At 45.7% G+C, this 16661-nt stretch overlaps 1 protein-coding gene across 1 annotated transcript in view; it reads right to left on the minus strand.

Moving 5' to 3' along the window:
* UBR4 (ubiquitin protein ligase E3 component n-recognin 4) overlaps positions 1–16661 on the minus strand; it is a 138010-nt gene that overhangs the window by 47910 nt on the left and 73439 nt on the right. Inside the window, 13 exon segments of the mRNA XM_047792179.1 lie at positions 131–324; positions 572–659; positions 1904–1989; positions 2843–2987; positions 3503–3671; positions 4135–4383; positions 4837–4915; positions 5944–6171; positions 7349–7498; positions 8772–8981; positions 9914–10030; positions 10470–10577; positions 11246–11342. Of these exon segments, the coding sequence (XP_047648135.1) occupies positions 131–324; positions 572–659; positions 1904–1989; positions 2843–2987; positions 3503–3671; positions 4135–4383; positions 4837–4915; positions 5944–6171; positions 7349–7498; positions 8772–8981; positions 9914–10030; positions 10470–10577; positions 11246–11342 (1920 nt within the window).

Genomic DNA, 16661 nt, shown 5'->3' on the forward strand with positions numbered 1-16661 from the left:
ACTGAAGTAGACAAGAGAGCACACGAAGCCTCTAGTAATGTGCTGCTTTACCTGATTCCCACAACCAAAGCCAATAACTGTGTTGAGCCTCACAGGCCCACTGCCCTCCCCGAGTCTGAGAAGCCCGTACTTGTTTTTCAGCTCCACGATGGCCTGCACGGTTCGGTTGTTGTAATAGAGGTTGATAGTTCGCACCATCTTGGTCCGTTTCAGGTCCCCAATTTTCACCGTCACTTTGCTGATGGTGTGGCTGCCAATGAGCTTCACGACCTGCTGGGTGGTGGTGTACCGCGTGTCCACTTTAATGGAAGACAGCTTGATATACTAAAGGCAAAAGTCCACACAAAACACGGCATTAGTTCAAGGCTCCCGGCTCATCCTGTCCTTGTCATAATTCATCAGTGTAACCCACTCTTCATCCAGGGATGACATTTCTACCTAATGTAGCCTGGCAGGTAAGGATTCATGCCCCTGGTGACCAACCATTAGGAGAGGCACAGTCAAGCTTTAGAAACAGGAACCCACTGGCCCTGCAAGGCTCAGGACTGTCCAAGGTAGAGGTGTCACTTACACAAAATGGCACTTCTGGATTATTACACACCAGGCAGGGATCACTCTCCAGGTAATAGCCATCAAACTCCACCAGGCCAGACAAAGTGCTAAGGAAGAAAGCAGTCTCAGCATAAGGAGATTTTCGTTTTAGAGAAAAGCGCAGCTCAATACTCCTCAAGGCAAGCCCCATCCAGTGGGAAATGTGAGAAGGAAGAAAACGTGAGGAAACCAAACAGGGCTGACAAGTCCCAAGAAGGACATCTCTACCGATCGACCTGAGAGGTTTCCTATTTCTGAACTGTCCTGAAGTCAGAGGATTCCTAAACAGTGCATTAAAATTTGACTCAAAGAAGAGTCCCGATTAAACTTACTAAAAATCATTGAATTGTATACTTGAAACAGGTAAATCTCATTGCTATGTAAATCATACCTCAATAAAGTTTGGCGGAAAAAAAAAAAAAGAACAGTCCCTGATAAACCAGGGAAATAATAAACTGAAAGTTCAGGAGTTCCCGTCGTGGCGCAGTGGTTAACAAATCTGACTAGGAACCATGAGGTTGCAGGTTCGATTCCTGGCCTCACTCAGTGGGTTAAGGATCCAGCGTTGCCGTGAGCTGTGGCATAGGTCGCTAACGCAGCTCAGATCCTGCATTGCTGTGGCTCTGGTGTAGGCTGCTGGCTACGGCTCCGATTAGACCCCTAGCCTGGGAACCTCCATATGCCGCAGGAGCGGCCCAAGAAATAGCAAAAAAAAAAAAAGAAAGAAAGTTCAACCAGCATTCTCTTTCAAAAGGTGTTTTTTTTTGGGGGGGGGGCGGTCTTCTGTCTTTTTAGGGCCGCACCCATGGCATATGGAGGTTCCTAGGCTAGGGGTCAAATCCGAGCTGCAGCCGCCAGCCTACACCACAGCCACAGCAATATGGGATCCGAGCCACGTCTGCCATCTATACTACAGCTCACAGCAACGACAGATCCTTAACCCACTGAGCGAGGTCAAGGTCAGGGATCGAACCCTTATCCTCACGGATGCTAGTCAGGTTCGCTAACCACTGAGCCACAACATGAATTCCGAAAAGTTTTTTTTTTAAATGCAACCATTTCTATAAATTTGTCTTATGTGATTTAAACTCAGACCCTTGAAACTAGTGACCTTCTTAAATTACCGCTTACCAAACCTTAATTCAGCAGTTACGTTGTGAGCCCCTCCTATGTGCAAGGACGCAGATACAAGGGAGGAATTCAGAGACCAGCTCTGTGTATTGCTTCACATATAAGAGCCAATCAATGTGGAAAGAGCAACTCAAGACTGTTGACTGAGCTTCAAACAGGAGGAAAGCAGAATAAAACTCACTTGTAAATGTTGGAATTGGGATGGTTGGTAAGAATATGGTTCTGAGTCCGCAGAATCTCCACAGCCTTCTGTGAATATTCCTTCAACTGAGAACAGAAGTCAATACAAGATCAATTAGAGCCCAAAGGAAAGCTGATACTGCCCTAGAAGGACCAGCCCTCATTTAGACCCACAGAGGGGCCTCATTCCTAGTCATTTAAAGGACTCCCGTCTTTAAAAGTTTCCACGATCTTTGCGACAGTCCATCCTTTTACATCTTGTGGAGGAAGAGAAGTTTTGGTATTATGGAGAAGCCATGAAATGACTACCAAACTGCAGAAACACCTTTGGATATGTGATCAGGACTGCCTGCCAGGAAAACCAGGAGCACTTTCTTTTCCAAGAAACTTGAGTCAGTTGCATTTTCCTCCTCCCTTTACCTACTTCTGTTGGCTAAGCCAAATTCAGATCGTACTTATTTGCTAGTATATATTACCTAGGTGGTATACACATTGGGAATGCTTAATATATATTTAAGAGGTTTCATATATATATATATGAAACCCATACCCATACCCTGTGTGGGTTGGTCATAATGTTATTTTATTTTTATTTTTTTTTTTTTTGGTCTTTTTAGGGTAGCATCCGCAGCATATGGAGGTTCCCAGGCTAGGGGTCCAATCGGAGCTGGAGCTGGAGCTGCAGCCGCCAGCCACAGCCACAGCCACAGCCACAGCCACGGATCCGAGTCATGTCTACGACCTACACCACAGCTCATGGCAACGCTGGGTCCTTAACCCACTGAGCGAGGCCAGGGATCAAACCCGCAACCTCGTCATTCCTAGTCAGATTCGTTAACCCCTGAGCCACGACGGGAACTCCCTGGTCATAATGTTCTTAACTCAGGAGAAAAAAGGTTACATGAGGCAAGTCAGCCTCTGACCATCAATCATCAGTTACCTTCTTCTCTGTCTGTGGGGTCTTCAAGGAGAAATATCCTAGTAGGTCCACAAACTGGGCAGCCTTACGACCATAGGCTGGGAGTTCTGGCCATATGGACCACATCAGGTCTAGCAGAAGCTCCTGTTGAGATTTGCTAGAGTTTCTGTCGATAAATGACAGTTCATATCATTAGCAGGAAATCCTGAAGTTCCTTTATTTATCTCCAAGGCTTGGGCACTGTTTTAGAGACTATCTACTTCCCCACAAGCGTGAGTTAAGTGTAAATGGCTCTACTGCTCGGCTGACAATCAGCCCTAACAGAAGTAGCACAGGTCTTTCCTGTCTCAGGATGCTGTTTACTCCCGTCATCCAACATTACTCAGTGGCAGGAACTGAGCTTTGTTAGCCTCAAGAGCCAAGCCTGGTCATTTTACGAACTTCTAAACATAGCCTTCTTAAAGGAAAATGGATCATCTCTTGCTTCCGACACCAGTTTAATAGCTAAAAAGCAGACAACTTGACGGAGAAATCTGTGATGGTCAAGAGGATTGAGACTGGTGTAAACAGCGACACATGACCTTGAGGAAGCAACATAAAGCCAAGACAGAACCGCCTCACCCACTCTGGTCCCAGACCCAGGACCCATGCAGCCTGCTAAAACTAAGCCCCAGACTCTACCTGTAGATATGCAGCGTCAGGCAGTGGGCCTGCCAGCGCACCGAGGAAGAATTGGACTCTAAGAGGAAGCAACGCAGAAACTGGACCAAGGTCTCCTTATCGGCAAATTTGTTCAGCTGGTTCACCAGAGCTGTGCACAGCTGATCCTCTTGGCTGGCTGAGCTCTCACCTGCAACATCAGAGCAGGACTGAGGGCTGACGAAGAGGAAGAAGCAGTCAAGGGGCCTACAGCCAGTGCTCAGGTGGACAGGGAAGGGATTCTGCCCATGTCTTAAAAGTTTCACTGAAACGGCTGCAACCTGAAAACAACCTCCAGTTGTTTACTAAACGACAAAAGGTCAGCACCGAACATCATAAAGCTACCAAAAAAGCACAGGATCAAGTGCCTGCACAAGCCTATCAGTGAACAAACATAGTGACAGTGGAGAAGGAATCTCTTTTCAAAAGTTGGCTACCTCGAACAGTCAACATTTACTCCAGACCTCTAGATATGCAAAAGTGAATCACTCTGCTGTATACGTGAAAGTAACACAGCATTATACACTAGTATACATCAACTAGAATAACCCGTGTGCTGCCCGAAAGATCAGAATACCACACCCTCATCACCAAGACAAGAAGACGACGTGTACCCTCCTTCTCCTTCTCCTTTTCTTCTTTCTTGCTCTTCTTCGTGGATGATTTTGACTGTGCTGCGGCCTGTCCAGAACTGGCAGCCACAGGGGCTGAGGAGGCAGCGGTGGCGCTGGAGGAGCCTGCCGAGGCCGCCAGAGCGGCGAGCACTTTGCTGCCACACAGAGCGCAGGAGAGCAGCTGCAGCAGCACCGGAGACACGCCCTCGTCCACCAGGAAGCTGACTTGGAGGAGGAAGTAGAGGACAGCTGTGGGCAGAGGAGACAGGGGCACTGAGACAACTGTGACACAGACAGCACACACCCACCCACACCCACACCCGCACGACTAGGAGGCCTTCTCCACACGCTGGGGCTACCCCACTCCCACCACCTTCCTTGTCCAGGTTCTCTGCTGGACGTTGCCGAGAGGAGAACTCACACCCTCTGTGGAAACAGCCGACTGAGCACTGCAACCACTACAGAGATGGGCACCTGCACCCACTCATTTGAACAAGACAATCCTCACTGTAGCACCCCAAGTTTTGTCTGTGGACCCTTTAAAGTTTTTACTTGTCTTCCTGGCTGGGCAGAGTTCTGCCTCTCTTGCTCAAAGCTCTATCTTAAGCACCCAGTTTAGTGCTTGGCATAGAGTGGGCCTCAATGAATAGTTCTCGAAGAAATGAAGGACTAACAGCAACCAAAGGAAGAGCCACTGCTTACAGTCGTCCTTGATGCAGAACTTCTGCCAGTTGACAGTTCGCTGGGCAGCAATCTCTGCACACGCTTTCAGGTGCTCCATCTGAAATGGGAACAGGTCACCAGAAATAAGTCACCCCACCACACTGCCCACACCTGCTGCCTTGAGTGTTGGCTTCGGGTTACAAACACTTGTCGTCTGTACAAGACTGACCCAGTGTCCTAGTGACCCTGGGACCAAGGCCCACACTCTGTGGCGCTTACTGAGCCTATCTTCTAGGCCCCACCACCCAAAGGCCCTTTGTTTTCAGGGATCCTTCAGAACACTCAATAAAGCAGCAGCCAAGGTAGGCCATGACCTAACTCCACAATCCAGGTTTATTCTTTTTCTTGCTAAAAACACTACGGTAAGTGCTCTGGATTAGGAGTTGATGTTCGTTCGTTCTTTCTTTCTTTTTTTTTTTTTTTTTGTCTTTTTAGGGCTGTGCCCTTGGCACAGAAAGGTTCCCAGGCTAGGGGTCAAACTGCAGCTGTAGCCGCTGGCCTATGCCACAGCCACAGCAGCTCGGGATCTGAGCCGTGTCTGCGACCCACACCACAGCTCATGGAAACACCAGATCCTTAACCCACAGATGGAGGCCAGGGACTGAACCTGCATCTTCATGGATACTAATCAGATTCATTTCTGCTGAGCCACAATGGAAACTCCTGAAGATGTTCTTTCTAGATATTCTTATGCAATATATTTGATTCACTCCCCAAAGTCAAACAATTTATCTTGGGCGGTGATAAATAATTTTAGGACAAAAATGAGAGGTGCACAAATCTCAGGTTGATCCCGTCTGTAATGTGAGCAAATGACACTGGGAAGAAGCCCAAGCACCGCTCCTCATAATGGAAGAACCACTGCCAGGCAGGGGCGGGATCAGCGAGGGGAGATCCTGGACCCTGAAGGCAAGTTCACACGGCACAGCACCCAGCCGGGTACCACAGGCTGACCCTGACCTTGGCCCTGGCCAGATGTTCTCTAAGCGCTGACAAGCCCTGAGGGTGCTGCTCCATCCTGTTACCTACTTGGTTGAGCCCCACCACACGCCCTCTCCCTGTCCGACTGCCCCTCACTGGCCGTACCAGGCTGATAAGCGTGTCATACTGCAAGGCGGAGCCTGAGCTGGCCGTGACCACGCTCGCCCGGAGGAATATTCCCTGCTCCTCCAGCAGCTTCTTGATCCCACGCACATGGGAGTCCAGGGTGTGCAAATCCCGGAGCTGGCGGTACTTCTCCTTTGACCCACAGATGAAAAGCAGAAGTTTGCGGACTTGCCGGCGCACAAACGGGGTTTGCTGGATCATCAGGTACTTGAAGGGAGAAAGAGCACAAAGTGTCAATGACTCTAGAACTGTACGTGCACAAGCCGTGGCCCTCTGGGTTTTCATGAACTATTATTAAAAACTGGTGAGGAACACAAACCAAGCTATGTCCTCACAGTCAGGCTACCTCCTGGTGAGCTTCAGTAACGCTTAGAGGGACAAGAAGAAAGGCATAGAAAGACAAATGTCAAAAAGGGGGAAAGAGTGGTATTCCTGCTACCCCTGTGAAGAACTGAGGGATCTACAGGGAAGCTGGCCTCCACTCTGGCCCACTCAGAGTGAAACTCTATGGGAAAGAGATTCAGAATCCCCGGTCCAGGTCAAAGAGGTGGGCAGAAGCTGGGTGGCTGTACCTCCACAACATGAAGAGGTCATCTGGGATTTGCTAACATTAACCTCACACTTGCTGTGTGAGTTATTAGACTGTCTTCTCTCAGCTCCAAACCCACCCTGCTCTGGGATGTCCAGTCCAGAGCTACGCTAAATGAACTGCTGCTCTGCAGTGGGTTCCCTGAGGTTCTGCCAACGGGAGCACGGGAGGGACACCAGAAGGCCGGAGGAGAAGGGACTCGCTCCTCCCTGTTTGCCTGCCGTCCTAGCAGCCCTTCACCCCGGCAGCCTCCAGCATTTCTTCAGTCAAGGACAAACCTGGCGCAGGGGGTCCTGTCCATCAGCTCCTTTCACACCTGCAGAACCAAGCACCTGAGAGCTCGGGGTGATGCCGCAGCAGCCCCTCCTCAGATTTCCCCAGGCCTCTCCTCCCCATTCGTGGGGCTGCTGGCAGCTGCTTCTTGCGGTGACTGCGTCACCTCAACATTCCCTTGTTACCTTTTTTGGTTCTTCAACAGTTGTTTAACCCAGTCTCTATATTAAAACCTCCCAGTTACTTTAACTAGGACACTTTCCGTTTTCCAGACAGAGTCCGGACTGCTAAACTTGTCCGTTATGACCACGTGTGGGCGAAGTTAAAGGTACGGAAGCAGAGAGGAGTGGACGGCCTGCTTTGATGGCCATCTTCCATGGTCTCACTACTCTCCAGAAGGGCGAGACCTAAATGGTGGGGGGACTCTGCTGGGGAAATACCGCACAAGGGTCTAGGGCACAAGGCGGCCACAAAGGCAGTCACAGCTGGCGGATCCTCTGCTTGACTGGCACCTTCACTTACCTCTGAGAGAAAGTAAAACCACGAATGATCAAAGACGGGAGGTGGGATTCGAGAATTGGTGTCGGCGATCTTCTTGATTTGGTATGGCAGCCTCAGGACCATCTCCGTTAGGAGCTGAGTGTAGGCCTCAAACACATCAGCAGCGTGGCCCTGGGAGAAGAACACTCGTGTAAAAACCTGTGACTGACAAGCTTCCGTGGCCAGAGTTAGGAAAGAGGCCAGCTTACTGCCGACTAGGTACCACTTATGCTGGAGATGGTAAGTGGTGCCTTTCAAAACCAGAGCCAACACGGACTGACAGTTAGTTTACACACCCCCAAAGGCCCCTGGCTCCTGGGGCAATTTCATTACACGCAAAGGTTATGGTGGAGGCAGATCTCACTGCTCTTTAAAGTTCTCACATTTCACTCTGGTTTTTGATACTGGATTGATTTTTACTCTGCTTACATAAAAATTAGATTAGGGAAAAAAGAGAACAAATAGTAGTGGAGAAGGATTTCTGACTTTCTGTGTCGTCGAGCTGGGGGTTGAGAGGAATAACATATGGTCTTTGCTGATAGTCTGGACGGAAGGACTCCACGCAAGCCCAGGGACCAGGGAAAGGCTACCTGGACCAGACTGGACAGCAGGGAAGTGTGTGTTGGGGAAGGAGCCAATGCCTGAACTGGGTCCTGAGGAAAGACAAGGAATAACGAGCTGGGGAAAAGATGGGATGCGGAGGAGAGGAAAGAACTTCAGAAGGGACAGCATCTACGAAGGTAACAGCCACATGGGGAGAAACGCAGAGATCAGCAGGGCTGCATGCAGGGTGCTGCAGGTGAGGAAACAGAGTTAAGTAGACAGGTGGATCCACAAAGAAGTTTTTGACCTAAAAGTTATAAAAAACTCGCAAAAGGTTATAGAAAAGAGAAGGACATGACCAGATTCGCATTTTATCCCCTTACATTCCCACACTACTCAAAACTGATTATGGAATAAGAGCCAGCCCAGGCCACGCTGCTCCACTACAGGGACTCAAGTGGGACAGAAATGGTAGTAATTAACATTTATGAGTCACACTGGCATGTGCCAGGCACTGTACTTCACAAGCATCACCTCCTTCAGTGCTTACAATAAGTCTATAAAGCAGATTCATGTGCAGCCTCATTTTCCAGGTGTACAAACTGAGGCTTACTGAGGTCAGACAGAACTTCTCCAAGCTTCACGGCTGGTAGGTGGCAACATCTGTTCCCTGAGACCTGTTCCCAGACTCACCTGACCAGAAAGCCCATCTTCTCAACTAGCCTGATACAGGGCCTCACGACAGCAGGGGGAGTACGTGACATACACGGCTCCGTCTACACTACTCACAGAGGGTGAAGAGGACAGCGACAGTTCTCTGGCTGAGGGACAGGAGTGGGCCACTGTCGGGGAAGGGCCTCACCTTCACATACTGGCGGAGGAAGAACGGGCTCATGTCGGGTGGGGATGACGTAGTATGCGGTTTTAGCAACTGGCTGGTAGCCACGGGCTCCTCATCATTCTGCTGGCTCTTCCAATACTCCAGCAGGGACTTGAGCACGTGCAGGCAGTAGTCCACGGCCCCTGAGCTCAGCAGGGCTGCTGCAGTGGCACTGGAGATGAGGGAAGACGACTGGGGAGAAAGAGGGAGAAGCTGAGAACGGCCTGTAAAGGCTGTGTGTCATCCAGCTGTGGGGGTAGGAGACCCGCTCACAGGAGTCTGAGAATGCGCATGGTCATGGGAGTGAGTGAGTCAGTCTCTTGAGTTAGAGAAGTTTCCCAATCAGCTCAAACATTTCCCCAACTCTTTGGAACAACAGCATGGTAACGGAGAACAAAGAAACACTAGTTCTCAACTCTAATCTCCCTACACATACGTGCCAGAAGCCAGGGAGGCAAGGAGCTGATAACCTTTCCACCTGGAGGGAAGAGGTTTTCTCTTTTCCCATGGGCAACTAGGAAAGAAGCCCATTTCTTTCAAGAAGAGAGAAAACTTTCCCCTATAGGCCCTTCTCAGCAACCCCACTCTCCAAGTAGGGGCTCTTGCCACAGCTTCCACAGGAGATGGGGTGGGGATCACATGAATAAAAAAGTAGGAGAAAAGCTACTGTAAATAAAACCATTAGGAGAGCCTTGCAAATCCCAGCAAACCCCACGGCTCGTAAGCTCATTAGGATGGGACGCAGTTCAGCCTCCATTTCTACCTTCCCTGCTCTGTGTTAATCTCCTTTCCACCCGCACGGGCTGCTTTTTCTCTGCGTTATTACCATACCTTATAGCGACACTCAGAGGGGAATCCTCTTAGCCATTCTGCGCCTTGCAGAACAGTCCCTGCTTTTCAATAATGGAACTTCCAAACCCTTTAACCCCTCCAATGGAGGGATTGTTGGAAAAGATCAGAGCTTGGAAGGGATTCTGAAAGAGGTGGAGGCTCTGCTCCTGAAGAGGTGGGTGACAGCTTAGAATCTTACTCCTCCCGAGCAACAACGGCCTTGCTCTAACAGAGGGCTATCCCCTCTGCCCCTCGTCCTAACACCCACCAGACATGAGCCCAAGGCTAAATACCTCACATATGGAAGATTTGGATCCGGACTTGGTCCTGGACATGAAGACACTCAGGAGCCTCATCACCACCAGGTGGACCTCGTTCAGGGCGCTGCGCTCGTTCTTCCTGGAGACATCCTGCAGGTGGAGGCGGAGCCCAGAAGACCACACTGACTCCAGCCTTGAGGGATCCTCTCAACAAGACCCCTTGCCACCCTGTGCCCACTGATGCTAACTATTCCTCCCATGGAATCAGAGACTAAGCAGGCCCTAGCGTCCCTGGATGATCCAGAGCCTGACACAGCCAGAAAGCCATGGTAAGAGACAAACAACCAATTTGCTGTTTACACCTTGAACAGCTACAAAAGGTCCATGAGGACAGGGACGCATGCACAGCCAGATCCAAAAGTATGTCTGGGCCAAAGTAGGCACCAAAACATCTTTGACGAATCAATAAGACTGCAGTCCTCAGGGGTCACCCCCTGAAACTAGGTGAAGTTGCTTTAAAAGAGGAATGAAAAACTGAAAACTCGTCTCGCCAATCCCTGCTTATCACACAGTGTGACTCAAATTTCACCTTCTTATCCATGCCCAGTTCAGCAATAAGCTGGGACAGCAGGTTGTCCAGGGCACCCTTGTCCTTCTCATCTTCCCCATCCAGATCTGTAGTAAGCATCAGAATGACCTGGAAGTCAGCAGAGAGATAAAACATGAAAGCCAGTTCCCCGAAGAGCAACAACACTAAACAAAGAGGTTTCCAAAGAACCCTTGGGCTTCCTAACTTCTCTGTCAATCATGTAACTAAATCCACGAAAAGGTTCTAAGTTTCAAGGTAATCAAAGTTGAAGTGTCCAGAGGCAGAAGAGTCCAGTTTTGGTAGATGCCACCCTTGGCATCACAGAAAATGTTCTGCAAAAAGTCTGCAAAACTAACTAACCTACACATTATATCCAACAAAAGTGGCTTAAGATACAGCACTGTGCTGTGCTAAATAAAGAACAATTTTGCCTAAGAGAAAGGCAACTAGTGGGAGCATAGCCTCCAGACCACACTCTAACACCAATATTAATAGGGAGTTATTATATACTAAGAATCTCTGGTGCAGACTTTTGTTCCTGGCTCTGTCAGTAACTAGCTGGATGGCTGCAGACTGACACTGTTTATTTTATTTCTCTGATCCTTGGGCTTCTCATCTACAAAATGCAGGGCTGTTACTTGCAATTCAAAATGACATGTCATTATTCTATAACCTAATACCAAACAAGGCTTTACAGAGCCCCTGGAGGAGAGCTCTGATCATGCCAAAGGATGGTCCAACTATGATGAGATAGACCCAGGTGAACCGAGGGATACCTGCATGTATGGGATGGCCCGGACACCGCCAACATTTCGTAACTGGGGCAAGGTCTGCAGTAGTCTCTCCAGCAGCATCAGACGGACCATGTGCAGCCTGAAAGGCCAAGGGAAACGTGAAACATGAGCTAATACACGAACACTAAACAGCTGAACATAGTTCTTTCCTCCTGCCATCAAGGTTAAATAAGGAACCTACTTCTTAGGAATAATCCTAGCATTTAAAAAGATGTGAGAAATGCCTTTGGAGGAAGGAAAATGGAAGGAAAAATCTCTCTCTGCTGAAGGGGAGCAAAACTATTCCAAGATATAACTGATGGCCCTGAAAACTTATTAGAGGAAACTTAAAATATTTCTCAAGCAATCCGGTCCCAGTTGTTCTCAGTAATAAAATCAAACCTTCCATAGTAAGCTCTACGGCTTTTCCTGACACATGGCCCTATTCTACCTCCTCTGGGCATTATTTTCTGGAATTCTTCCATCTACAAATTTTATATCATCCAGCTGCATGGTGCCCCAGCCCTTTCTTCTTGTTTCCCAATCCTCAGGAAGGCCGGCCACTGCTTCACCCTCTCACACCTTTTCTATCAGCTTTGCCAGTGTAAAATTCAACTTCAACATCCATACTAGAACCATGAGTTCTCCCATATACACAGTTGGCTACTATCTCGCCTTCTGCATCTGCAGACATACACCTGGACTTCATAGCAAATGTGTGCCTCTGGATCTCGAATGAATATGCTCATTCAAGAGAACCACTATGCAAATTAAGTAGCTAGGGTCTTGTCAACAAGTTGGTTGGCACTCTCATCTAACACAGATTAACAATCCATTTGCTGAACCAATTAATGGATTCACTCTTGTAATTAATAAACTGCTTTTGCTTCATTTTACTTTACGGGCTGTGTGCAAGAAACCATATGCATATGCATTTTTTTAAGTTTGATTTCCACGTATTACATATCCTAGTGCGTATCTAGAATATTTTCAAAATAATAAAATTCTGAGTGAAAATAGAGTCTTGAGTAATAAGTGACAATCATTTTAAAAAGAACTCGGAGTTCCCGTCGTGGCGCAGTGGTTAACAAATCCGACTAGGAACCATGAGGTTGCGGGTTCGGTCCCTGCCCTTGCTCAGTGGGTTAAGGATCCGGCATTGCCGTGAGCTGTGGTGTAGGTTGCAGACACGGCTCGGATCCCGCATTGCTGTGGCTCTGGCATAGGCCGGCGGCTACAGTTCTGATTCGACCCCTAGCCTGGGAACTTCCATATGCCGTGGGAGCGGCCCAAGAAATAACAAAAAGACCAAAAAAAATAATAATAAAATAAAATAAAAAGAACTCAAAAGAATGACCAGAACAACCTTCACCATACAGTACTACATAAAAGCCCATCCATGCATCTTCAAATAATTAGCCCAGCTACGTACAGACTACAAATGAATGAAATTGCTCAGGAACAGGATTAGGTACAAGTGACCGAAAGACAAGACATTAGCAATACTTCTAGGATAAAAGATAACAGGTTTTGAGATGGATGAAAATCTTCAGATTTGGATAATGAGCATGTGAATATACACAGAAAGGAAAAAGTCAATGTAATGAAGAGTCTGGACCTGGACCAAGATCACGCCAGATTACTGACTTTTCAAACTCTTAAGATAGTAGTACCCTTTTTCCGCCCCCCTACTTTTGAGAGCTGTACCCGAAGCATATGGAGGTTGCCAGGCTAGGGGTCCAGTCAGAGCTGTATCCGCCAGCCTAACCCCAGCCACAGCAACGCAGGATCTGAGCTGCATCTGCAACCTACACCATAGCTCACGGCAACGCTGGATCCTTAACCCACTGAACGAGGCCATGTGTCCTCATGGATGCTAGTCAGATTTGTTCCCGATGAGCCACAGTGGGAACTCTAAGACAGCAGTACTCTTGAAACTTAAGCAAAAAAAACCCAAAACAAAATGGTGTACCAAAAATTGTAATTTCCTCCTCTTGTAACTTAAAACCAATTCAATTATATTATTTAAAACAATAAAACACTTAATAGTTGTTTAATTAACATATTCCTAAGAAATAAAGTTAACTTAAAACAACTTTAGAGAATTCCATTAGCAATATAGCTAGGTTACCTAAATTGACCCTCCAGCTAAAAACAACGGAAAAATCCCAAAAAGGATATAACATCATTTTAGAAATAATGTGAGTCTCAAGAAATTTCAAAGGATCCAAATCACAGAGTATGTTCCCCAACCATAGTAAATTAAATTATAAATCAGTAACAGAAAAATAACAAAATCCCCAAATGTTTGTAAAGTTGGCAACATATCTCTAAATATCCCATGAGCCAAAGACTAAATTACAACAGAAGCTAGAAAACATTTTGAACTGAACATCAATGAAAATACAACACATCAAAATATGTGGGCTCTGGCCTAAGCAAGGTTTAAAGGGATTTTTTTTTTTCTTTTTTAAGGGCCGCATCTGCAGCATGGAAGATCCCAGGCTGGGGGCTGAATAAGAGCTAGAGCTTTGGGCCTACGCCACAGCCAGGCCAGATCTGAGCTGCGTCTGCGACCTACACCACAGCTCATCCAGTGGGGCCAGGGAATGAATCCAAATCCTCATGGATACTACTAATGTTTGTTTCTACTGAGCCACAATAGGAACTCCTTTTAAAAGGAATTTTATAGAGGCTTCAAATTTGTATCTTTAAAAAAAAAAAAAAAGGCTTAAAATCAACAACTTAAACTTCCATTTTATGAAGCTTCTTTTTCTAATGAGAAGTTAAATCCCCCCAAAAATAAGGTATTAAAACAAAAATTTTAGTAAGGGAAAGGAAATAATAAAGAGTGGAAATGAAATAGAAAGCAGGCATATGACACAAAAAAAAATCAATGTCAAAAGTTGTTTTTTGTAAATAAAGTTGATACTGACTTTTTTCCCCAAAAGGGGGAAAAAATTAATAATACTAGAAATGAAAAAAGGTATAGTATCACTACAGATCTAAAGACATTAAAAGGATGATAAAACAAATAATGAACAATTAAAATAAGTAATGAACAATAAAGCTGACAGGTTAAAATGAAAAACTTCCTTGAAAAGCACAACATACCAAAATTGACACATGAAGAAATAGAAATAATTCTATAATGTAAAGCATGAATCTATAGTTTAAAACCTTCCCTTAAAGAAAATCTAAACCCAGATGACTTCACAGTTAAATTTTTCCAAGACTTTGCAAAGTACTACCAATCTTAGACAACTCTTCTAGAGAATGAAGAAAGGGGAAACATGTCCTTACTTACTTTATGAGGCCAGAATAACACGAATATTGACACCTGACAAGGATATTTCAAAGAAGAAAAATTACAGGCCTAAGTAAAATATCAGCAAACCAAATCCTGGGATATAAAGCATATGATATCATGATCAGGTGTTCCCAGAAGGGTTGTTTAATCATGGAAAACAGCAATTAATGTAATTGACAACCTTAAAAAGAACACAGGAGAAAGACATAATCAACCAAGTGCAACAGAAACAACTGAAAAGCTTTAAAAACTAATTCAAGATAAAACATTTTGGAGTTCTTGTGTGGCTCAGTGGGTTAAGGATCCAGCATTGTCATTGCAGCAGCTTAGGTTGTTGCTATGGCGCAGGTTCAATCCCTGCCCCGGGAACTTCCACATGCCACAGGTGCAGTCCACCAAAAAGATATAACACCTCCCAGCAAACTGGGAACAAAACTTAATTTGATAAAGAATCTATAAAAAAACTCTCCATAGAAAATCAGTTAACAGCATACTTAATGGTAAAATATTAAACCTTTTTCCTTGTGTCTGGGAATGAGATAAGGATTTCCATCACTATCAACCACTTCCATCTTATCCGATACAATAAGGCAAGAAAAGGCAATAAAGATTGGAGAGAAAAGAGTGAAATGTCATGATTTATGGAAGATAAGACTGTTCATGCAGAATCTTTGATCAGAATTAATCTAATTACCAAACCAATAATTAGAATTTAAGTAAGTTTAGAAAGATCACTGAATACAAGGCAATAAAATAAAGGCAATAATGAGCTCTCCAGCAATTAAGAAATTATTTAGGCCAGAAAATGAGTGAAGACAGAAATCCAAAGGGATAAGCAGGGACCCAAGACTGACTTTAGGGCATCTGAAAACTTGACAGCCATGATGCTCTGAAGGTAACTTGGGTGTCTGGTTGCAAGGACCTCAAAAATGGCCCAGAATCTACCCAAAGTGAGGAATGCCTTTTCTGAGAACCTCATTAAAAAAAAAAAAAAAAAAAAACAAAAAAAACAAAAAAACAAAAAAAACCCCCAAAAACCCACAGAAGGCAAAACTTTGAGCTTAAAAGTAAAAAGAAACATATCACTTCCTCCCATACCACTTTTCTCCACTCAGGAGCCTATTAGAAAAATTAGCTGATTCAAATCTTGACACCAAAATAAAAGGAGGGAACAAAGAATGAGTCGCTGAAATATAGTCTCATCTATTTTTTTTTTCCTTTTTAAGGGGTAAATATTTTTTGCGACCTCTTTATTTTTTTTGGCTGTGCCTGAAGCATGAGAAAATTCCTGGGCCAGGGATCATACCTGTGCCACAGCAGTGACTCAAGCTGCTGCAGTGGCAACACCAGATCATTAACCCACTGCACTACAAAAGAACTCCCCATTTCAGAAATTTTTGCCAACCCTGATTTATGAAAATATCTTGTCTTCTAAAACCAGTAAGGTTTACCTTTTGTGTTTAAATGTGTGGAGCAAGTGATGTTTGTGTATGATCAGGTCAAGACACATTTACTCTATATTAATATCCAACTGACTCACTGCCATTTAGTAAGAAGACTATCCTTTCCTCCACTGCACAGAAGAGTCACTTTTGTCATAAATCAAGCGACCATGTATGTCCATTTCTGAACTTATCACTTTCATTCATTTTTTTTTTTTTTTGCTGTTGTTTAGGGCCCTACCTGTAGCATGAGCAAGTTCCCCGGCTAGGGCTTGAATCAGAGCTACTGCTGCCAGCCTATGCCACAGCCACAGCAATGCAGGATTGGAGCCGTGTCTGCGACCTATACCACAGTTCACGGCAATGCCAGATCCCCAACCCAGGGGATCGAACCAGCATCCTCATGGTACTAGTCAGATTCATTTCTGATGCGCCACGATGGAAACTCCTGTTTCATTATTTTGTCTATCCTTGTACTCTTAACATACCTTTATAATAAGCTACAGTTGTGTAGTCCTCTAATTTTGTGGATTTTTTTCAATACTGCCTTGGCTAATATTAGTTTTTTTGCTATTCCAAATAAATTTTCATATCCACTTGTCAATTTTGCCACATATATAAAATCAGCTGAGATTTCTGACTGGGATTAAACTGAACCTATATCAAT

This window comes from Phacochoerus africanus, chromosome 8 (genome assembly GCF_016906955.1).
Source record: "Phacochoerus africanus isolate WHEZ1 chromosome 8, ROS_Pafr_v1, whole genome shotgun sequence".
Classification (NCBI taxonomy): Eukaryota; Metazoa; Chordata; class Mammalia; order Artiodactyla; family Suidae; genus Phacochoerus; species Phacochoerus africanus.